At 45.8% G+C, this 25537-nt stretch overlaps 1 protein-coding gene across 2 annotated transcripts in view; it reads right to left on the bottom strand.

The window, feature by feature from the left end:
- nfic (nuclear factor I/C) overlaps window positions 1-25491 on the bottom strand; it is a 121584-nt gene extending 96093 nt beyond the window's left edge. The window contains exon 1 of one of the 2 annotated variants that reach the window (XM_035415596.1): window positions 25388-25491. In XM_035415596.1, the coding sequence (XP_035271487.1) occupies window positions 25388-25390 (3 nt within the window). In that variant the 5' untranslated portion in view covers window positions 25391-25491. Of the gene's footprint in view, window positions 1-22374; window positions 23656-25387 lie in introns of those variants that run through there. The other variant, XM_035415595.1, reaches the window with a different exon arrangement.
- Between the last annotated feature and the right edge of the window lie 46 nt (window positions 25492-25537).

The following is a 25537-nucleotide window of genomic DNA, read 5'->3' as shown; positions in this document are numbered from 1 at the left end:
CTCAGAAGTAGACCATACACCCACTCTTTCAAAAGGGAATCAAACACAGAAAAAAATAAAGAACGAAAAGGGTCTCTCATCTTTTGTAAAGAAGCACTTCACAAAAAACACCCTGGACATAAAATAAATAACGTTCTCGTAATATTTTTGTGTAAGGAAAACAGCTAGCGAGTCGCGAGCCACAGAACTGCACACCCCACCGCCCAGCGGCCCCCCCACTTAAGTTACGTTCACTTTGTTCCGCCTCATCGGGGGGGGGGGGGGCATGACCTCGCGATTCGAGCGATTTCCCACGGCACGCACCCCCACAATGGAGGGGGGCGGCCAGAGGCAACGCTCCTCAGGCGGTGGAGACGATCGAGACGTCAATTCTAATCACACATTTGTGGCCTCACACCTTTAAATGGTCAAAACTGTCAGCAATGTCAGCAGTAGGATTCTCAATTTGTTTTTGTATAAGCCATCAGACAACGAGGCACACATACATAACAAAGAGGGCACTGCAGATAGATAGGTAGATAGATAAAATACATCAATAACTTCACAAAGCAGCCAATGTCAAAAATGCATGTTTCCAAAGGAGGAAAGAATGACTAACGACTGCCAGGGAGGCAGTGCGCTGCAGGTTCACCCAGCGTGAGAGCACAACCCGCCTCCCCGTGAGAAAGCAATGGCGGTACTGACACACAAGCGCCGTCACCTCAGATCACCCCGCGTTACGGTTCTCAGCAAACACACACACGCGCACGCGCGCACATGCACACAGTCATCCTGCGCTGCATGCACTCAACCCCCCCCGCTCCCCCTCCCCCTCCCCCTCCCCCTCCCTTAACCCCATGTGACATTAGTACCGCTCACTGGCTTGCTTCACAATTCCTTTCTGTTCCACACTGTCAACTTTACGCAGAGCATTTGGAGTCCACATCCTTCTCATTACTGCCCAAAACTAATCCCAGGTAATTCAGCCTGGTCTAATAATAGTTAACTGACGTCTTTCCCTTTTTTAACCACGGTGAAGACACAACAATCTGTCCCGTCCTCATCAGCAAAACCTTGTGAAACCTATTCCAAAAATGTTCCGTGCAGCAGACAATCAGAGAGGTTTTGAGGCTTAAATTTTCAATCACACTGAGGGCGTAGCGCAGGTAAACAAGGGTGTTTTGACAGTGAACTCATAAGCTAGCTGCCATCTTAATCTCAGCTTTACACAAATACATGGAACTGGCTCTCAAGGCCGATTGGATTTTCAACACGGTGATTTTCAGATTAACACCATTCCCCCACGTCTATGAGAAAACTAAACCCAAAAGCAGCAATACAGCTAATCTCTGTTCAGAGATGAGAGTACATGTTCAAGTACAACATTTAAATGTTATTCTGTTGGGCGGGGTTTGTGAATTTTTCACCCCACATATATTAAATACTACACAAACCTTCCATCTCAGAAATTGTGGCCAGTCAAACAATCTGTTACCGAAATCGGCACAGAAGTCCCTGTGCAATCCAAATTCCAGTAGAGCAGGGCGTCCTCAATCTTACCCAGAAAGGGTGAGTGTGGATGCAGGGTTTTGTTTCGCCCAATCAGTTGCACACCTGATTCTACTAATCAACCTGCTTAGCAAAAAAGCACACGTCATTCAGCAGCTACACACCTCGCTGAGTTGCTAATTAGTAAAATCAGGTGTGGCAATTCAGAGCGAAAACCTGCAGGAGTCCAGATCTCTAGCTGTTGAATGAGGTATGTTTTGTTAAGGGGATGGAGTGAAAACCCACAGCAGTGGTTCTCAAACTCGGTCTGTGGGGGACCCCTGTGCATGCTGGTTTTCATTCCAACCTCAACAGCAATCCCAGAATTTTAACAAGCTGATAATTTTTCTTAGTTAGGTGCTTTTCATGTTTTAGAGCTGGGGTTCCAGAAAGGGCCAGTGTGGGTGCACACACCCGATTCTACTAATCATTCACTAGAGTCATTGCTAAGCACCTTGATTAGTAGAATCAGGACCAGGTGTGTGCACCCACACTGGCCCTTTCTGGATAAGACTGGGGACCCCAGCTCTCAAACATGAAAAGCACCTAATTAAGAAAAATTAACAGCTTGTTAAAATCCTGGGTTTGCTGTTGAGGTTGGAATGAGAACCAGCATACACAGGGGTTCCCCAGGACCGAGTTTGACAACCACTGACCTACAGAATGGTAGATCTCTAGCTGTTGAATAAGTTGTGCTTTGTTAAGGGTTGGAGTGAAAACCTACAGGACGGTAAACCTCCAGGAACAGGGTTGGCCAGTCCTGGCCTACACCCACGCCAGCCTTTTTTTTTTTGGGGGGGATAAATTTGAGGACCCGTGTAATAGAGGGCAACAACAACACGAAAGCGCTCTCGCCCTACCCGTGCTTCACTGAACCGAAGAGCGGAGTGTGTGTCCAAAAAAGGACAGAATGTCCCCACTATCATACTGAGGACCTGAATACACACACACACACACCTACGGAGACAAACCGAAGAGGGGGCGGCTTCACGAGCGATCCTCAATCTGCGGAGGAGAAGGGGACGCCGCGGAGCTCGCTGACCTGGCCCGCGGCAGGATTAATAATGGACGCGTACCAAACTGCTGAAAAGGGCACTTGAGCGAAAGTGTGAAACGGCAGTTTAAAACAACCCTCTGCAATCAGGCCACGAGAAGCACCGTTATTAAAATAACCGTCGCCGTTCGGCCGTTCTCATCTCGTAAAAACGCGGGCGAACTTTAACGTGGGAAACGGAGAACGCGTAAACGCCTCTCCGCAGTACCTCCTTTAACGACTACCGTCGAGGCTTTTATATAACGAGAAGGATAAGTGGTTACATTTTTACACGCCAACATAAAATGGATAAGTGATTATGTCTTTTTACCATGGGATAAGCCTTTTTTTTTTATCACCAAAAGTGGAAAAAAAAATCAGTTCTTTGACACAAGCCTGAACCAGATGAAATCATTAGTGGAACCCAGCAGCTTGTCTGAGGATGATTCAATTATCAATTAGCTAACCATCAGAATGAGGGAAAACAGGTGATTTGACTTTACCCGCGAAAGGAGACTTAATTAAAAGTTGATGACCTGTGGAGAAAGCAGGCCCAGCTCAACCGTCAGGGGGCCCTCAATTTTGGAGAGAGGCTCCTTCCTGACCTCCCCCCCCCCCCCGCCCCTGTCCTCCCTGCGTCTCTAATCAGATCAGGGCTCATAATTCAATTCTGGCCTCTTCTCTGCAAGACACAACAGTACTAATCCCCCACAATCCTAAGGGAATGAACTCGCCCCACCTCCCCTCTCCTCCACAGCACGAGCAGTGTATCAGGAGGAGGAGGGGGGGGGAAGCCCCCAAATTGAATTAAATCCGCTTTCAAATGGGATGAATAATTTATGTTTGGGGGGGGGGGGGGGTGATGGATATGGAGGCTTTCAATTATTCAAAGTCAAAACAGAATTTAAGAACTGGTCTGCAACTGGTGACTTTGCTCACCAGTAGCCCCATCCCTGTGTCTCTGTTTAGAAGAGGGGTTCAAATGTTACTTTCACTCCTGTGCAAAAAACCTAACAATAAAACTTTATTTTATGATTTTGATGTACATGAATTAATCAACTTAGTCATCAGTAATACAGCAATCAGGATTTTAACAGTATATCTCCAATTAGCATCTTCATTTGCAAAAAACTTTACAGAACTACATGAAACATGAAGTCCATACCAACTCTCTGGCTATGGTCAAAGAGAGTGTCCAGTATTGCAGATATAAATATTGAACCTCATACATTTTTTTCACCCGAATGGTCTAGGGCAATGCAAAAAGCATATGATGCTTTTTTTTTATTTGGAAAATATGTAACTAATTTCTTTGTTTACTACCCATTAATTATAATTAAAGACTATATCAAGTATGCTTAGTACACTAACTTTTCGCATGGGTAGACATATTTACACATCGTTTCTCACGCGTTTCAAACTGCACCGCACCGAGACGATACGCAACCGATGGAAGCGTTTCCGCTGTTTCGATTTAACCGAACGCCTATCAGGCTGCCGAAGGGTTCCGTCGCCATTTCCACGGTTGCCATGGTCACCAGGTATCCACACACCTGGAGAATCACGCACGCCTGAGCTCTGTCGTCTTCCTCTCTAGCGTCAGGAAACCGCGGTCGAAAAACCCTCAGAAGAGACGGAAAAGACGCCATCTTTGGCTAATTAGAATAATCGCGATTTGCGCACCCCGGGAGACGTGCGAACGGGAAGCTCCTGCGTCGATACAGAGAGTGATCCTGCTCAGATTTCACGCCGGTAACCACAATGCACATACATACATAGATACATATACATATATATGTCAATATTGACATAACAGTTCAGGACTATGGAACCGTTTCTTAAAAAAAAAAAAAAAGGTACCTAGATTTGTATTGCCATGAACACACCTTTTTAAAGAGATCTGTGCATGCATAATGTACCAGTAAGCATCTATTCCGAGATCCAGCTCATCATAATTCAAGTCAGGTGTTGATTATTGGTGGTGTTTTGGTGAGTTATGTGGAGATTAGATGGCTAGTTCCTATTTATTTTTATGAGATTAGGATAAAACTCGAAATGAATGACCATCATCCACTACATTGGCTAACTCGGTAGGAAACCAACACATTTCAAAGACCATAAAACATAAAATAATCAAAGGAAAAGAAGTAAGGACTTTCTAAGCCTCTTCAGATTTACTGCTGAGATATAACAGTACTGCTTCCAGTAGAACAAACTAGTTCCAGTCCAGGGACGTGGATCCCACCCCCCCCCCCCCCCCCCCCAAAATGTTTAATCTTCTCGGAGACACCACAGGACCCAGGGTTCAGTGCAGCGGGGCAGTCCTGACAGGGCTACAGTGGAGGAAAAAGGACATGACAGCGTGTACACTATGGCTGAAGGCTTTGAGGACAGTAAGAAAAGGGATTTTAGGGAAGGAAAAGCCTTCCGCGCTGGATAAGCCAGCTTACGCCTTTTTCTCTCCTCCCCCGAATCTGCTCCCCGCTATTTCGGAGAAGGATTTGACTTCGGGCTGTTTACAAAAAACGTTGTTTCGAAGACTGGATGAAATTATGGAATCCCCATGATTAAAAAAAACCCCCTCTAGTAAATATCAGACATGAGACTGCAGAATGCTTTACTACTGCAACAGGCTGTAGCACAGATCCATCATGAGCAGCCACTTACCCAAGCAGTGGGATTCAAATGACTGCCCCCCCCCCCTCCATCCCACCCCCACCACCCCCTCACCCCCGTTCCAACGGCTACATTCAATTATCTAACATTGTGCCACGCTAATCTCGCTAAGCCCCCCTGTGCCACAGCAGGACGCCATAGCGACCCGGGAACACAGGCTGCTGTTCAAAGCCTCTCCCTCCAGAATATGCCTGTTTGAAGGAGGAAGGGGCGGGGGCGGGGGCGGGGAGATTAACACGCCATGATGTCATATTTTGTGCTCGCATTCTCATAAGCCTCGATTTGCATTGCTTCCGTTTGGATAGACATAAAGATGGCACCGCGTAGCACTGAAAACTGCACCAACGGGCTGCGTTTAGGCCCAGCTGAGGAGAGCTTACTTTCCAAAGCTCTGATTGGTGGGGCTTCGGCAGGAACCTCCAATTGGCCGAGTGGGCCGTCACTCACGCTTCACCGTACAGAGCCACGCCCATCCGCCGCATCACTATTGGGCGAAAGCCACTTGGAAAGCACAGCACAAATAAGATTTAGGAATAATCTGCTCCCCCATTTAACCTCGAGATTGCACTGCAGAGCTTGCTCACAAATAGGGCGTTTAATGGCATGTTTCTATGACGGAATCCATTTTTCTTCACAGAGGTCCACACCTCTGCTTCCCTCCTGTTGCTTGACGAGGCCGTCTGTTGTCTCAAGAACACTGAGAGTCGAAATCTCAGTCTTTTCATTTCGTATCGGCTCCACCGGGCTGCAATGAAAATAAGCTTTTTATAGCATTCTTATCCTTGATGGATGCGGTGTGTCATGCCTGTCTTCACGTGGAGCGGATTTACGCGCCTTTTTAAAATATCAAATAACTCGAACATAACCCCCCTTGATTTTGATCGTTTTTTCGGCAAATCGTCGCTTTGCTACTTTGAGTAAATGTTTTCCCGTCGTTTTAGTCACACAGTTCCGCATGTTCCACGCAGGGTAACTGGCCGCTAGGTACGCCAGGGACGTGCTGTGAGGAGGTAAAACCGTTTCAGCCATTACCTCGTCTGCATTCCTACCACAGCCCCAAACGCGCCGGGTACACACGAGGCCTCCCACGTCTTCTTGGACGACGGCGGCAGCGTAATATTGAGCTATTAATAACCGAGCTCCGGTCAGGATTGTTTTCCATTCCTCAGTCCTGTCACGGGTTATATGAATTCCACTGTTTTTTTTTTGGTTTTTTTGTTGTTGCAAATTACACGCCCCAGGTGTCCACCAACCACCTGAGAGAATTTTTTTTTTTTGAAACGCGTGATTGGGGACAGCTGCGTTTCCACTCGAGAAGTGCTCGTTATCCAGCTTTGACGGTGTCCTATTTACCGCCGCTATTTTGCTAGAATTTAATGACGAACATAAAAAAAAACAAACTATGAAATTCGGCGTGAATTTTGTTCTGGGAGAGATTTTGGAGGGGAGGCACAGCTGAACGATTTGGCGAAGCGCGGCGTGCCCGTTAGCGTCCTACGAGCGACGCCCCAACACCAACGCACCCCCATGGTTTCGGAGCGACCCGCCACAATATGCGACGGGACATCAAGCAGCTCCAGTCATCTCAAAAACAAAAAAAAAAGATTCTTCGGGAGGAAATGGCAGAATTCCTCCCTAAATCTCCAGCCTTCCCTTCATTCTCTCCCATGACTCCACACACTGTTCTGGGCAGCTGTCACATAAATATTTACCAGTTAAAAGAAAACGCACGTCACTGACACATGACTAAAGGCTCAAGAAGGCGAAGGATTTTTTCAGGCTCCAGGGAACAAAAAAAACAAAAAAAAAAACAAAAAAAACTGAGCCTGACAAAAGCCGTTAAATGAGCAAAAGCACAAACTGTACTAAAGGCCCCGTCTGAATACCGCGAGAATGAAAGAAATATCCCCGTTCTTTACTCCACCAGCACAGCGCGCTCCGGGAGGGGGGGGAGGGGGGGGGGTCACGTCAGGTCAAAGTCTGCAACACGAGGACGCGTCCACGTCCCTCCCAGGCTTCTTCACACGGGCTCAGAAAGACTTCTGTCCCAGCTTTCTTTCTTTTCTTTTTTTAAAAGAAAAAACATGCCACCTCTGGGGACTACAGGCTAACACGTAGCGCTTTTTCCTTCTGTCTTTTTCTCTCTCTTTCCTGTCTTTCTCTCTCTCTCTTTAAGCCAGCTGACACACACACATGCACACAGCAGAGCAGCGTACAGTAAGTGGAGTGTGTGGTGAGAGAGAGAGAGAGAGAGAGAGAGAGAGAGCAGGATGCACTTAAGCCTTGGTAATAAAACAACGCCAGCAGAATAGACACGCTGTTCTAAGGCTTTCTGTCCATTATAGTGGGGCATGGAGGGGGGGGGGGGGGAGGGTTTAAGCGATTTTAAAAAAGATCTCAGAATCCCAATTTTAAAAAAGGCAGGTGTCTCATCCCAGTCAGCGGTGGTACAGATACTCTTTGGGAAACAGGTACAGAGCCCCGGGCTCACCTGTCCCAATCCACCCCCCTTCCCACCCCCACCCCTCCAAAGACCAGCGTCCTTCACAGAACAGCCTGCAGCTCATAGCTGGAAAACATGGAGTTACCCCTCCCCCCCCCCCCAAAAAAAAAAAAGACAGGCTTCAAATCACATGCCTGCTAATAGCATGGAGAGTAAACAGACGATCCCCACCTTCCCTTTAAACTGTGTATGCACCGCACACACACACACACACACACACACACACACACACACACAAGCGCACGCGCTAACTTTCCTGGAAGCCCTGTAAGCTGCTTTCTGTGTACCTGGCAAACACCTTCGCAGGCAGACAAGATGTTAGACCGTCCCATTTCTGGGAAAGACTGGGTACGGCGTGCGAACATCTCTCTCCTTTCCAAGAGCAGCAGCATGTGTGAGACAGAAGAGTCACTTAAGGGGGGGGCGGATAATATTTGGAAATAGAAAAACTGGAAATTGAAAGAGAAGAGCTAAATTGCGTTGGATGATATAATGTTAGAGACACGGTATTAGATCCCTGTCTCATCCCTGTCTAAGAGGCCTCAGCTGAGAACTGTAACAGTACCGTTCCATTTCCTTTGATTTCTAAACGAACAGAAAACAAGCACCACTGTCTCTGCTGCCACAGAGCAGACATTACATTACATCGCATTTATTTAGCAGGCGATTTTATCCAAAGCGACGTACAAAAGGGCATTTCATGGTCATTGGACAACTACTAAACACAGGTTCGATAAGGTACGGACACCAGTGCGTTCTACAGAACTTCAGCGGAACGCTTGAAACACTGCATACACCGACGTGTGCGACATTTCATGAGCTGCCGTTCGTGTAATCCTTCGAAAAAAAACAGATTTTCTTTCGGACAACAATTTCTGTGGTAAGCCCCCCAAAAAATAATGCCGAACGACTGGCCCAAAAAAAAAAAACCAATGATACATTTTTATGCATTAATATTAAACGTATAAAACGAGGCAGACTTTCCTGGAGGGCTTTTTCTGTGAACGTGTGAAAAGCTGAACCTCTCTGACATCCACTCCAGCATCAGTGCTGAAGAACGCAGTCCCTCCCCGGAGAAGAGCAGCGAAGCCTGGCCTCGGCCTTTCAGGAGGCCGTCCAAAACAAATCCGGCCCTCGTCTGGGGCCATGTTTGAAGGGCCTTTGCTTCTTGTAGAAAATCCAAGCCAAAGAAAGTAAGAATCCACAGCAGCAGCGGGCCAGACAGAGGGAGTGCCCCAGGGATGCGCTCTCTCTCTCTCTCCCTCTCTCTCTCTCTCTTTCTCACTCTCTCTCCCTCACTCACACTCGCTCTCTCTCTCCCTCACTGTCTCTCTCTCTCTCTCTCTCCCTCACTCTCTCACACTCTCTCCTTCTCTCTCCCTCACTCACACTTGCTCTCTATCACCCTCTTTCTCCCTCTCGCTCCTTCTCTCTCACTGTCCCACTCTCTCACTCCCTCTCTCTCACTCCCCCTCCCTCTCTCTCTCCCTCCCTCCTTCTCTCTCTCTCTGTCCATGCTGTTCTGTGTACAAAGCACTGCTGCTGTATGACTAGCTCCAGTAGCCACAGACTCTGAGCTCAGGGGTAAATCAAACTCACAGATCCAGGTTTAAAAAAAATGGCTATTTTCTTTTCATTTGTCACATTTATCAACACCGTTACTTTTCTCAAATCTGAAAATGTCCCACACCCAAGGCATCTCCATCCCACTGGTGATCCAGGTGATTTACATATATTTTATCCTCCCACTTTCCTGCTAAACTTGCGTAACAGACGTCCTCCCCATCGCACATTAACGTTTCATATTCAGTCTGAATATTAAAAAGCTTTCCCTGGTCTCAGAAAAGCTCAATTTAAAATCAATAGTAGGCTGCCAGGGGATCGACGGGCACGAACCTTCGAAGGAGGGTTGGATTGTTACGCTGCATTTCAGTACATCACGGGGATTTCTTTTTTCAAATTTCGATACACCAAAAATTTGTAAAAAAAAAAAAAAAATGTAATCATTGCTCTGTATACCACCAAGGTATGAGTACTACATTACAGTATTTTACGCATGTCTATGTTAAATATGCAGCTTCGTGTTCCATAAGCTTCAGTAAGCATAAAAATATTACAGGTTCCTGCAGAGAAACATAACTTACTCATACAGACAGATATGACAGACATGGAACAATATCTGCTGACGCCTGACATGATGTAATCAAATGCATGCATCTTCCAAGGTTGTACTTTTACACCTCGTTGCAAAAAAAGTGTAAAAAAAAAAAAAAAGTGTAGCTAGTTAATAAAAGTTAAGAATTCAAGATGATTCTTTTTTTTCTGATACTGTCAGAGGGGAAACTCTTGTAATGTAATAAAGTTTATTTCCCCGGTGAGGTCAAGAGTCCTGGTAAAGTCCCTCCACAGCGCAGACACAGGAACCTGCCCTGTAGGGCCCAAATTTAGCCCTCTGAGTCTGCCACGGCATACTGATCACACCCACGCGGCTAATTTGAGAGATCGCCATGACGACCGTCAGAGTTTACCTGACACGTGCGAACTCATCATAAATCTCCCTTGCGTGTGAGAGGGAGAGGGAGAGGTCAGCGGGTTCACCCGGGGACTGTCGCCTCGGTAACGGTCTGTACGAAGCCCCGAGCCTTTACGGAGAGCAGAGCAGCCCTTCCCCCGAGGTGTCTCCCCCCCCCCAATATGAGACCTGTTTCAGATTGAAGATCTGATCCCCCCCCCCCCCCCGCCACCTCGCTGGCCCCCCCACAGGATATTACCACACGACCGCCCGCCCCCCCCCACCCCTCACCCGGCCAGTGGCCCTGCTGTTTTCTACAGCTGAGGGCCTGAGTCCTGTGCTGTCCTCTACTGTGGGGGGGGGGGGGGGGGGGGGGGGACTTGAGTCAGTAGTAAAATGGCAATGGATGCGTGTGTGTAGGGGTAGGAGGAGTGTGTGTGTGCACACAGGTATTTGTGTGTTCATGTATTTGAGAGAGTTCAGATGGGTGTGCATGAGTGTGGGCATGTGTGAGTGTGTGTGTATGCACGTGTGTGCGTGTGTGCGTGCGTGCGTGCGTGCGTGTGTGTGTGTGTGCGTGTGTGTGTGCGTGTGTGTGCGCGTGTGTGTGCGCCTGTATGCGCGTGTGTGTGCGTGCGTTTGTGTGAGTGTGTGCGCGCGTGTGTGTGTGCGTGCGTGCGTGTGTGAATGCGTGTGGATGCATTTGAGAGGGGACAGATGTTAAGCTAGCCTGTGCAACGTCTCTCCTCCACCCAGAGTTCCAATGCCATTGAGACTACAAGCGTCTGTTCGAGTCAAACATGGATTTAAATTAAATATTGATGTCGAAAGATCATGACAGCTCATGTTGAAAAAATCCACTCTAATCCCACCGATAGGAATCGAGCCTCGGTGACGTGCATCTTCAAACACGCAGCGATCGGGGGCTCTTTTAAATTTAGGCACGCCAAGTGATTCGTGTTTCCACTGCCCCCCCACCCCCCCCCCCCACCAGAACGAATACAGGCTAAAACTCTTTTCTTACGACTGCATCTTCTGTGATCCGTAACCCCCCCTCCCCCCCCCCCCCCCCCCCCGGGTCTCGTACGAGGCTGGAACCGAACCGCCGATCAGCGCCTCGAACCTTCTTCCCGAACGACGACGCCACAGAAACCGAGCGCCCCGTGGCAGGACTGTGCGACTGTCTCAGTCACCTGCGATTCTCCCGCACGCTGCCAAATAGTGCGACTGTCTCAGTCACCTGCGATTCTCCCGCACGCTGCCAAATAGTGCGACTGTCTCAGTCACCTGCGATTCTCCCGCACGCTGCCAAATAGTGCGACTGTCTCAGTCACCTGCGATTCTCCCGCACGCTGCCAAATAGTGCGACTGTCTCAGTCACCTGCGATCCTCCCGCACGCTGCCAAATAGTGCGACTGTCTCAGTCACCTGCGATCCTCCCGCACGCTGCCAAATAGTGCGACTGTCTCAGTCACCTGCGATTCTCCCGCACGCTGCCAAATAGTGCGCCTGTCTCAGTCACCTGCGATTCTCCCGCACGCTGCCAAATAGTGCGACTGTCTCAGTCACCTGCGATTCTCCCGCACGCTGCCAAATAGTGCGACTGTCTCAGTCACCTGCGATCCTCCCGCACGCTGCCAAATAGTGCGACTGTCTCAGTCACCTGCGATCCTCCCGCACGCTGCCAAATAGTGCGACTGTCTCAGTCACCTGCGATTCTCCCGCACGCTGCCAAATAGTGCGACTGCCTCAGTCACCTGCGATTCTCCCGCACGCTGCCAAATAGTGCGCCTGTCTCAGTCACCTGCGATTCTCCCGCACGCTGCCAAATAGTGCGACTGTCTCAGTCACCTGCGATCCTCCCGCACGCTGCCAAATAGTGCGACTGCCTCAGTCACCTGCGATTCTCCCGCACGCTGCCAAATAGTGCGACTGTCTCAGTCACCTGCGATTCTCCCGCACGCTGCCAAATAGTGCGACTGTCTCAGTCACCTGCGATTCTCCCGCACGCTGCCAAATAGTGCGACTGTCTCAGTCACCTGCGATCCTCCCGCACGCTGCCAAATAGTGCGACTGTCTCAGTCACCTGCGATCCTCCCGCACGCTGCCAAATAGTGCGACTGTCTCAGTCACCTGCGATTCTCCCGCACGCTGCCAAATAGTGCGACTGTCTCAGTCACCTGCGATTCTCCCGCACGCTGCCAAATAGTGCGACTGTCTCAGTCACCTGCGATTCTCCCGCACGCTGCCAAATAGTGCGACTGTCTCAGTCACCTGCGATTCTCCCGCACGCTGCCAAATAGTGCGACTGTCTCAGTCACCTGCGATCCTCCCGCACGCTGCCAAATAGTGCGACTGTCTCAGTCACCTGCGATCCTCCCGCACGCTGCCAAATAGTGCGACTGTCTCAGTCACCTGCGATTCTCCCGCACGCTGCCAAATAGTGCGACTGCCTCAGTCACCTGCGATTCTCCCGCACGCTGCCAAATAGTGCGCCTGTCTCAGTCACCTGCGATTCTCCCGCACGCTGCCAAATAGTGCGACTGTCTCAGTCACCTGCGATCCTCCCGCACGCTGCCAAATAGTGCGACTGCCTCAGTCACCTGCGATTCTCCCGCACGCTGCCAAATAGTGCGACTGTCTCAGTCACCTGCGATTCTCCCGCACGCTGCCAAATAGTGCGACTGTCTCAGTCACCTGCGATTCTCCCGCACGCTGCCAAATAGTGCGACTGTCTCAGTCACCTGCGATCCTCCCGCACGCTGCCAAATAGTGCAACTGTATCAGTCACCTGCGATCCTCCCGCACGCTGCCAAATAGTGCGACTGTCTCAGTCACCTGCGATTCTCCCGCACGCTGCCAAATAACCAATCACTGCAAAAACACAAAAATTTAAAAAAAAACTCACGGCTTAACGAAAGCGTATCAGCGTTTTTTATTTTTATTTTGAGTCTCTGAAAAGCAGGAGTCCTTGACTTTGCCGTACCTACAGAGCGTTCTCCTGCAGTAGACAACAGTTCTGCACGGGCAGGTCAACATTAAAAGTTTTTTTTTTTTTTTTTTTTTTTTCAAATCTCTTCACACCCCATTTGTTTCATTTGCCACAAACAAGCAGTTAATTCCCGACACCACTGTGGCTAGTACAGCTTACACACCCCCCCCCAGTCCCCCCCCCACCCCCAACTACATGCATTAACAGTAAAACTGAACGCACGGTGCGGAGAGCATCGTTCAGCGAAACGCTCCTTCGGAGAAAACCGATCTGAGCGTTCTTATCAGACCATTCGGGCGCTTGTGTGCCGAGACAAAACCACCAAATTTGCAAGTATCACATTTTTTTTCCCCCGTTTTAATCGCCTCGTATCTCAAGTTCAATTTCCCGTCATATCATTGCACAGGTAGAGGAGGCATTTTTTGTTTATTCTGATTTAGCACAAGGAGAAGAATAAAAGCCACAAACATAAACTTAAACTCAGGGAGAAAAAAACAATATGCAGGGGAGGGGAGGTAAAAATTAAAAAGTAAAAACTAAAAGGAGTCTGTACAAAGCACTTGCCCTTAAAAATGAACTTATCAAACAACCAAAACAGACAAGTCAACAAAAGATCGTACAGACTAAGTTGCCCAGTTTTAGCACAAAGAGAGAGAGAAAGAGCTGGAGAGAGAGAGAGAGAGAGAGAGGGAAAGAGAGAGAGAGAGAGAGAAAGAGAGGGCGAGAGAGAGAGAGAGAGAAAGAGAGGGGGAGAGAGAGAGAGAGAGAGAGAGAGAGAGAGAGCAGATGCCACCTCAACCGCGCGGTCTCGTTCTCAGTTAACATCGTTCGACCGATTATTAACTTTCACAAGAGAAAAATGAAATGCAGAAACTTTCCATTCGTAAATACTGTGTCCTTTACGACAAACTAAATACACGGGAGTTTTGGAGCCTGTGTACCTGGGGGGGGGGGGGGGGCGGTCGGGGGTGGGTAAGCTGGGGGTGGGTAAACACACAAAGCTGGGGGGGGTGTAAACACAACCCAGCCGCTCTGCCACGCCAGCAGCATATTTCTGACTCCCCTCCAGCGACGTCCGCGTTGCCAAGACGTCCAGGTTTTCCCACTCTGTGAATACAGGGAGAGTCTTGCCCGTGCAATACAAACTCTCTGCTCGCACAAAGCAGCACTGAGACAAAAGCCCCCAACCACTAACCCTGACCTCCTCCTGTTCTGCACCTGTATTTGTATTGACAGATCGGTCAAGGCTGCTACGACGAGGCTTCTTGGCAGTGGGCAGGACCACATGTACTCTGCTGGGACTTGAATTAACACGTTTTACAGCGTACCCACTGCTGAGAAGCCTCACAACACCCTTGACCTATTTGTCAATACACATACAGCTACAAAACAGTAGGAGGCTATTTAAACCAAAAAAATTAAAATAAAATTTAATTACAATCCACATAATATCCAATGAAGAGAATGTAGTGTGTCCTCTTACGTCACTTTCAACAGTTATGAACAGTTCAGAGTTCCAAACAACCTCCCTGCCAAATTCGCTCATATCATATCATATCATATAAGTTCAACTCCAAGACTCAAATCAAAAGTAAGCGGGGTTGTATGTTCAGGTGAAATATGAATCGGGCTTCATCGCATGAATATTCAGGCAGTACGTACTCACCATGCTTCCCCCAGCCCAGTTGGGCGCACGACATAGCCAACAGCCCCCAGAGAGGTCTCCACACAGCCACACGGAGGGCCCACAATGCACCAGTGACAGACACCCTTCCAGCCTGTGCACCCCAACATTCCCATCCTCCCAGGCGAGAGGCCGGCAAACGATTTCAAAGCACGATGGTTAGCCTTCGCTTCCTAATACTGTCTACTCCAGCAATGAAATAAAGTGCAGCAATCAAAAGACTTCAAAACACGCACATGCTGTGTGTAATTAAGTCAAGACGGTCAACTGATTTGTTAAACGACGGCTATATTGTCGATCACATAGAAGAGATGTCAGGCTGGACATCACCACCAGAGGACTGGGGGACCGGTCTGTGGTTTGGTTTGGACTCAGAACTTTTGAGAGAAAAGTGGGGCACGTGTAACACAGAGTGTTAGTAAACATGCTTGTTAGCAAATGCACTGTTAGCAAGCACGCTATTAGCAAGTGTGCTGTTAGCAAACACGCTGTTAGCAAGTGTGCTGTTAGTAAACATGCTGTTAGCAAATGCACTGTTAGCAAACACGCTATTAGCAAGTGTGCTGTTAGCAAACACGCTGTTAGCAAGCGTGCAGTTAGCATGTGTGCTGTTAGCAAGCATACAGTTAGCAAGTGTGCTGTTAGCAAACATGCTGTTAGCAAATGCACTTTTAGGAAACATGCTGATAGCAAACACTCTGTTAGCAAACATATTGCCACACTTCACAATATATGGGTGAATATACAAATTATTGCAGCTTTCAGATTTCACAGTTTATTACTGCAGTAGTATATATTTGTTATTGTATTTTTCAAAAAAGTCAACCTATTTTTCAGCATATTGCTTTCATTGAAAGCGTCCGAGGATATAGTCTGCGTATAGCATAAGAGTAAAGAGGGCCAGCAGTGTTCATTATTTAAAAGAACGACTCAGTCTTCCTTCAAATAAGAGCTGTTAGTAACATCTTCACACCTTGCACTGCGTAGCGGAAAATAAGAAAGGCTCAGTAATCCGTCCTGCTCGCTGCTTGCACTTTTGAACCCGGACTGGCACTCTGATTTTACAATGTTACCCCCCCCCTTTTTAAACGGCCCCGCTTCTATTATTAACCAGAGGGCGGCTGGGGAGGAAGCTGAGGATAGCTGCCTGGGTGTAATGAATCAGCACATCTGAGCGCACCGCACAGCACACCAAGGGACCAGCTCGGCGTCTATTGGCTGCTCGGATAGGAAGCACAGATTCCGCATCCTGTCACTGGCCCGTCGTTGCAGGGCACCCTTAACTAGAGATCCTGTAGAATGTAGAGCAGGAGGAGCTCTTCTAAGCCATCTTCTAAACTACATACACACACACATATTGAAGAGATGGGGCACATTAAGCCTTTGAGTAGTTTTTTTTTTTTTTTTTTTAGTATTCCAGAACTCCGTTGCTTTCAATTGCCACCAGTAGTGATTGTTACATCAGCATTAGAATGTTGAGTTAAGAACATTCTAACCGCATATTTGTGATGTCACACGAATGATTTGTGATCTCACACTGCTCGCATCCTTTGGCCAAAATGGTCAAGAAGAACTTGTGCAAATGAAACTAATAAGACCCGGCAACTGAATTAGCATTGGATTTTGGAAAAATAAGGTCACAAGCAGGTTTAAGCAGACCTGGCTCAAATGAGTATTTGAAATACTTTAATTCTTCAGGCACCGGAAAAGCTTGAAAACAATCCAGCAGATCTCTGAGAATTAACAACAACAAAAAAAGAAACATGCTACTAACCAAAACGACCAACCAAAGGAAATAATAGCCTAATTTTATTATGAATAGTCAGTGGTTAAGAATAGATGAGTCTTCACAAAATTGCCAGCAATCTAAAAGTGCCTAAAAGGGTTAAAATAAAATAGTCCAAAAAAATTATTTGACCTCTGTCTGGTTTTAAAATGAATCGAAAATGCTGTACCGGTCACAGGCTGTCTCTGTTCAGCCAAAGGCAGTCTCACCAGTCAGCAAAGACAGTAGAGCACGGCATAGCCCCCCCTACCCCCGCCCCCCGGCCCCTGTCCCCGCTTCATGTGGCCGGCCTACACCCCAGACCCGCCCTCCTGACAACAACCCAAAATGCACCCCATCCCCGCCAGTCCCCCCAAATATTAATCCCCCTCACACACACACACACACACACACACACACAGAGTTCCTGACTCCGTTTCTAATCCTAATCCAAAGGAGAGTGGGCATGAGGAAGTGAGCCACAGCACAAACATACACAGCGCACGTCTCAGCCCCGAACAGCGCACACAGTTAAAACGCTCAGTGTCGATTTAACTCTAACAGTGTTCAGTAGGGACCACGTGCGCTCCGTCAGAGTGTACTTAACTCTGAGCACTTCTAAAGTGCAACTGCAGTCATCGGCACACCTGTATCAAACGCCTGTTTGAAACACCTCAGCTCTTTAGATGGAAGTCAAATCTGAGAGTACTCCTGCACTGTAAAAATGTCCAGTGTTAATTCAACTCTAACAGAGTACACACGAGTCCAATACATTACAACTACCAGCATTTAGTAGTCGCTCTTATCCAGAGCGACTTACACAACGTTTTACACAGCATTTACACTGCATCCATTTATATAGCTGGGTATATACTGAAGCAATGCAGGTTAAGGTACCTGGGAATTGAAAAATCGAACCTGCGACCTTTCAGGTTACAAGGCCAGCTCCTTACCCATTACACTACACACTGTTGCCTGGGGACCATGTGTACTCTGTAACACTGGACGTTTTACTGTGGAGTGTACACTCACCGGCCACTTTATTAGGTACACCTGTTCAATCGCTCGTTAACACAAATATCTAATCAGCCAATCACATGGCAGCAACTCAATGCTTTTAGGCATGTAGACACGGTCAAGGCGACCTGCTGAAGTTCAAACCAAGCATCAGAATGGGGAAGAAAGGTGAAGAAAGGTGATTTAAGTGACTTCGAACATGGCATGGTTGTTGGTGCCAGACGGGCTCGTTTGACTATTTCAGAAGCTGCTGATCTACTGGGATTTTCACACACAACCATCTCTGGGGTTCACAGAGAATGGTCCGAAAAAGACAAAATGTCCAGTGAGCGGCAGTTCTCTGGGTGAAAATGCCTTGTTGATGGCAGAGGTCAGAGGAGAATGGCCAGACTGGTTCGAGCTGATAGAGAGGCAACAGTAACTCAAATAGCCACTCGTTACAACCGAGGTGTGCAGAAGGGCATCTCTGAACGCACACCACGTCGAACCTTGAAGCAGACGGGCCACAGCGGCAGAAGACCACGCCGAGGCCAGCGAGGTGTACCTAATAAAGTGGCCGGCGAGTGTGTTTTTCCTCGCCTGACGCAGGTGTGCCGGGAGAAGCAGGCGCTCGCAGGTGGAGACGGAGAGGAGAGAGCCGACCGGCGCCACAGAGTCACGGGGGAAGAAGAAAAAAAAAACCCCCGCGGACTGTTCCAGAACATTCCGCCAGCCCCCGTGGCCTTGACCGCGGGCCCAGATCGAACGCCACGTTTTGAAATCATAACCGGGCTCGGCTGCCCCCCCCCCCCCGGACACATTGCTCAGCCTCACACCACAGTCCACGCCCCCCCCCCCCCAACCATAACGGCTTTTACCAAGTTCGTCACCAACTCAGCCCGATCACCTGGGACAGTCCGTTTAGTCCAAAGATCACCTGGTTTCCCTTCAATTCGTTTAGCTTATATATATATATATATATATATATATATATATATATGTATATATATATATATATATGTGTAGTTTTTGCCTTGTTTAACCCACAAACGAGCTCCAAAATCACTTGCAGTCAAAAACAAATCCTGAAATGCTGATTTCATTTCAAAAACACAATTTTAGCCTACATCTACTCCACAACGCACAACATGGAGACATAAACAAACACAGATGTAGTAAACGCGACCATACTTCTTACTTTTTTCTTTTGTTTTTTTACCTGGCTCATCCAAAACACAACAGTAACTAAGACTAGCGCTACTGGCAAAAGATAAATGTCCAAACAAATTATATAAATAAACCAAAGCAAGACGTCGCTGGCATCGGGAGCAGGGAGCGTTCTGCTGTCAACATGAGGCATTCTGGGTAGAACACTTGAGGCCCGCAAATCGTCAGCTTCAGCATGTACTTGTTTCTTTATAGCTTATATAGTTCAAATATATATATATATATATATATATAAATAAATAAAAAATAAATAGTATATATATATACATGTATATATATATATATATATATATATATATATATATTAACACAGAACACAATATTAAACTCCTAAGATCCAGCAATTCATTTTTGTCCCCTGTAGGGGACATGATTCTCAGGTCATTATCTCAAGAATGTCATATTCTACCATGGTGAAACCTACACTAAGGGACATTCAATTAAAAACAAAAGAAAAAATATTTTTTAAAAATATATTTTCACAGCGACATGTCATCCAAGATGCTTGTATATTGTGTCAAAAATTTTGTTTTTTAAATACACATTTTTTTTCCTCCTGGGAGGATATAATTGATTAATATCCAAAAGGAAAGTTAAAGCTTATAGGCAATTCAAACCTATTACAATGATTTTGCAAAGTCGATCTCCCTTCTTTCATTGAACCTTTCTAATAACGAACTCTTCTTCTTCAAATTTAAAAGTAGATAGGCCTGAACACACTTTAAATTGACTGTATCATCACTAGATACTTTACTTGTTTTACCTGTCATCTCATTTGGCCTATCTAATGCAATTAGGTCTAATCTAAATCTAATTAATAGGTGTTCATTTGTTTTCCAAGTCATGAAAATTCAAAATTTTCAAAAGTTCCAAATTAGAAGCAATCACTATAATTTAAGGTACTTCAAAAAAAAAATTTAAACTCAAAAGTATATTTTGAAAGGTGGCTGCTCACACAGTATTATGTGTTTTAAAATGCTGCCATTACTTCTTAATATATGTTTATTGGAACTATTACAATGAACCCCTGACAAATTAAAATGGATAAGGGCTACCAGACTCCTTAGCATTCAGTAGGCCTGTGTTAGACAGTGGATATAATACAGCATTTGACTCAAACCAAATCAACCAAGAGCACACCTATGGAACAAATGGGCATGTTTATTATTTATGACAAGACACCAAGTATTTGAAAAATAATCAAAGAAAGTATCAGAAAGTATCTGCACATTGACTGAAATTATTACCAAAGGCGCAGAGAATGCAACCCAAGGGTCCAGCTAAAACAAGCCACCAATTCTCAGCTTCGAAATGTTTCCTTTATAAAAGAGCTGCACAAACAGTATCAAACCGATGCTTTGAACTCAATTTCCGCCGCTAAGGAATTAGCCTCCGCAAAAGACCTGCCTTCTGTTTTGGAAGCTGCCCTGAAAAAACATATCTGCGATTCAGGCTTTGTTGGTTTCCGTCCGCCTCACCTGTTCTTGTTTACAGTTGGCAACATCTCCACGACTGAAACCTTTTACAACCCCAAAACAATACAGCTACAATGGCCACCGGGTTGGCTCCACTTTCACGAGATCCACGAGACGCCTGCCTTTCCCACTCCATTCAACAATGATGTGGAAAAAATATATGTACTTTTATTTATTTATTTTTTATTAACCAAACAATAATTGTATGCCAATTCTGAATCTTTCCTTGACTGAAATAAGCCACTGAAAGTTATAAATAATCATGTCTACCTCTCGGCAAATGAAAAGTGTGGTCAAAACAGAATAATAATCATTCATTTTTCCCACGGCGCGTGGGAACTGCCGCCGTGGCCTATGCATGGCAAATTGTGGTCACTCACTCACTCACGGACGACCTTTGAGGGACGTTTTGTGGGTGGCATGCGCAGGTGGTCCCACCGCCAGCTACAAATGTGTCTGCGGAAGTGAGCTGCGCCGTGGGTCTGGACGGTTGTTATATTACAAGCATAATAATACATAATTGAATTAATAGTCTATTCCAATTTGCATGTTGTACACAATGAGTATGGACCACTGAGGAGCACGTTTAGGGTAAAAGAAATCAATCCATACACAATGGTCATTGGCTATAGTTGTTTGCTTGACACATAAAAATTATACTGAGTCCAGTTAGCACAAAGAATGTGAAGTAACATGGAGGCTCAGTCTTAAACACAATTAAACAGAGTCCTGTGTGTCTTTCCTCAGTTCCCAGAAAGTATTTTCTCTGTGCTCTTTTCAACAGAATCTGTTTCAACAGAATCTGGGGAAATTCCTACAGTTCAGATTTTATTTGTCAGTCAGTTTAGTATAAAATATACAGCACTTGACTACTGGTGAATCCAGAATAAAAACAAAATCCTGAAAAACGAGGCTATCCTGGACTATTCTGCTTAACGCCACACATTAAAATACGTCACTGCTTTTTTAAAAATTTGAAAAAAAAAACTTTATTGGAGGACGGAATCGGTTTGCTGTGTTTAATCTAACTGACCATCCCCTTCCTTCCGTCCAGCGTTATGTTCAGCTGTGTAGCGCGTGTCTAAGGGGGGACTTCAGGCATATCTCCCTGTCCACGAGCACACAGCCGTTTTGGAGGGAAACCCAACCGTCACATAGCCTACACCGATCACGTTGCGCACACAGCAGGAGAGATAAGATTAAGCAAAGGTACAGCATGCACTCGGCAACCAACTAATATTGTAATGAAGACCCCCCCAGATTTTTAATTTTTTTATTTACTGGTTTATGTTTTTATCATAGCACCAATATGTACAATGGTAGCCTTTAAACAAACAAACAAAAAAAACCTAACAGGACCAATGAGAACGGAACGCAGCCCCGATACTGTAGAGAGATTCTGGGAACAGGTTTTCACTGAAACGTACTTAGGACTGTAGACGAGCCCTGTTTACACGAGTTCCGATGCAACAATTTCAGCCATAGTTAATACTGTACAATACACACACAAGCAACTCGGGTTACATCCGGATTCAAATACGCTCGATAAATACTGAACATATCCTTACATGCCCTCCAGACTGGGATCGCTGGCACGAATTGCGTTAAATGAATGAAAGCGCGCTTTCACCTAAATCAACACCAGGACCGTAGTAAACAGCAGTGCCTACGTTGCTGATAAACGCAACTCAATAGCAATATTCTCTTAAAATTCTCAATATAACTTGATTTCGAGTTAACTCAAAACAGAAGTTACGCAAAATGCCAAATATGAAACTTTATAAAGTTGGGTGAGGGAAAGAGTGACTGTGTGACCGAAGCTCTTTAAGGATTGTACCGACACTCATCCCGCCCTTTTCTCAAATAGCCTAAACTCTCATCTGCATTTTTAAACAGGCGACATATATCACATACGGAAGGCTCGCGGACACACAAAAACACATTGTTCATGATGCTAAAATATAAAAAGAAGCGAAACATTTACCTGAGTAAGACAGAGAGGAGAATACATCATGGTGCAATGGAACTTATGACTTCGCAAGTGGAAAAAAAAACTGAGAAGTCACTGAATCATTTCTTCGCAATTATCATCATCATCACCACCATCACCACCACCATCAACATCATCCGATTTTGAGTCGGTAGAAACTTAAAGCCCTCCGAAAAAATCGCGATGCAACAAAATATAAAGTGCAAAAATTGTAGAAGACAAATATAACTTTGAACAGAATGCGCAGAGAACGCTTGGATAGGTGGAAGATCTATAAATCTGTTCCATTTAGGAAATGGGGGAGAGAAAGAATCAAAGAATGAGAAAATGAAAAAGAGGGAGGAATGAAATGACGTTCTGAAAATAGCCCATCCCAGAAAATAAGGAACTTAAAGATGCAGTATCCCCGATTTCCAAGGTCCAGCGTGATCCGCACAGTTCACAAAATAAACTCGTAAATACGACACACTCTTTCTCTCTCTCGCTCAGGTGCAGCGTCCGAAAGAGATGTTTCATAAACAAAAGCAAATGACTTTCTCTCTCCCCTGCGAGCTCGCACACTCCCTCACTCATTCCCTCCCTCCTTTCCCCAGTCAGAGGGAGCGAGAATGGTGATTGCGCTCGTGCGATACACTCCGAACAAGAACGCTGGAGCTCGCGGCTCATTTTCATTCAACAGTCTTCAGATTAACGACTGGAATCGAGTTCTTTAAAACTCAAAGGTCATGGAATAGCACACACTTCTGCCTTCGGTATCAAGTTTTGTGGAAATAAACAAGTGGCAGCATTAAACGGCGTTCATTGGGTCGGCTAAGGCTCCACGACTCCAGATAATAATTTTGCCATTGATGAAAAATACAAAATAGAGCTCTCCAGGCTGCGAGACAACCAGGATAATAGTCCTAAATTCTCGACAATTTTATTGCAAAGAGAAATCTAATTCAGTTTAAGAGATAGCCTGTTTTAACTCATTAGGGGCTTAAAATGTGCGACCAATCCAAATAAGCAAATGCGTAAATATGCGTAAACTTAGAACCACGCGTTTTGTCATTAGAAAATAGTGTGACACTTTATGAAAGAGCTGTAAGGATGGTGTAAGGATCTCCACATCACGAAAAGAACAGATTCAAATTTCTCTTGTGTGCTAAATGGAAAGTATATCTAGTAGGCTTGGTGTAAATCATCACAAAAATCAAACCAGTTTCTTGTTTCACCCAGGCGGTGTTTAAACATTATAACAACAGTTATTATACAAACTCTAGTAAGAACTATGTTAAAACATAAAATATTAACATGAAAAAAAAAGCCGGGAATGAATGCAGGATATGAATCATCTGGAGGTGTAACCTAAATAATATCTAGTGCAGCAGAGTCCTTTGCAGTAATGTCACTGGCGAAAGCATGCTTACAATTTGCTCAAGACTGTTATGCCTCGAAACATATGTGTTTGTGTAGGATTAGTATGTATACATAAATACTGGTAATGTATTTTATTCAGACTCATATAAGGAAACCATATAGCCTACTGAGACAGGTGCGACCACGTGAACACTGGTTACCCAAGTTTGTCCTGGACGGAGTGTTGTAGGCTACATTACATGTTTGTTTTCCTCAAAATGAACATTCAGCTTGATAAAATGAATGAAGAAAGACACGCGGACTGCGGGACACAGGCATTCCCTGTGTCAACAACCAATGCTTCGTATCAGATTCGCGGCTCAGCAAAACCGATTGCTGCTGCCCAACCGCCACTACGGTTCTCCGATGTCATATTTTCAACTTATTTTCTATATTCGTTCGTGTGAATAGCGTGTCCTTCCGCGCACCACAAAACTCACCATAATCATCATCGGTGTCTATTTCTGTTTTCACTACTTAACGACTTCATGTTCTGCATCAGTAGTGCGATTTTTGTGTTATGGAATGTGCTCAGGACAGCCATGCAGCATATTACAGAAACTCCCCTGGCCAGCTACAGCCTAACTATTCATATCCTTTATGGTCTAAAAAAAAAAAGTAAATAATTCGGTAACGGTACTGACATTCTCTAAGTAAAAGGGCACGGAGAGTCCACTTTCATTATATGTGCCCTGAAAACGTGAAAACTAAAACTGCGTAACTTTAAACAACTTATTTAATGACACAAATCAGCATGATTGTGCAAGCTATCAAAATTCTCAGGTTTTGTTTTTTTTTAATTATTATTTTTTAAAAGGTTCACGTGGAATTCGCGTCAAAGTCGCAAGGACTATGATTATGACAAATTGGACCTGTAATAATCGAATTCTGGCCGGCTGTTCCTAGAGTAGAATGTCCCAGAAAGTGCAAGCACTCGTGTGGTATTCACGTCCACATGCTTGCAGAATTGTATACAGTTACCAGATCATGAACCTTTTAGAAAAATACATTTACATAAATACCAAGAACAGATATAAGACCTACGAGAATGCATTGTTGTACACTGATACTGATCGGTGTGTTTGGCTGTATCGCAGCGGCGCTGTAACTGTGACGAGTCCCCGCTACGGAGCGCCTCTGTCGGTCTATGGTTCAAATTCATGCCGGCGCGCCTGCGGCTTCGGCTGCGGCCATTTTCTGCTCTACAAACTCTGTACCGGCTACTGCGTCTAGCGGCTTTGAACTTCAACTTGGCCTTCGGGGTCCCGTGCCGAATACGCATCTGCTCAACCCGTACTCGTAGGCAAATAACCAAGAACTTTAATCATGGGTTAAGTGGCAAAAATGTTCAATATTTTCACGATTACGCGCCCAATGGCAAAAAATATGTCTGCACTTTCTAACCTTTCCCACAAACCTTCCGTTTGGCTAAGACCCAAGAAGAAAAAAGAGTAACTGCCGAGAAACAGGAAGGGGGGGAAGAAAACCGAAATAGGCTTCTCCTGTTATAATCTCAATTCGTCTGAAAGAGAACCGAACTCGTGACCGTTCACGCAGCGAGTCAGTTGGAATAACGACAAATAATGAGGAAATTGATTTGTTAACGTACCATTGCCGAGCGAAACTGCCAGCCCCCCCCCAAAAAAGTTGTAGCTAACAGGCTCTTTCAGCACCGCAGTTCAGCGTCTGGTCATCTCGTCGATGCTGTTGTTTTTTTTCTATTATTATTATTATTATTACATTTCCATTCTCTTCGTAA

Source organism: Anguilla anguilla, chromosome 4 (assembly GCF_013347855.1).
Source record: "Anguilla anguilla isolate fAngAng1 chromosome 4, fAngAng1.pri, whole genome shotgun sequence".
In the NCBI taxonomy this organism is placed as follows: Eukaryota; Metazoa; Chordata; class Actinopteri; order Anguilliformes; family Anguillidae; genus Anguilla; species Anguilla anguilla.
This window is presented reverse-complemented; position numbering and strand designations above follow the sequence as displayed.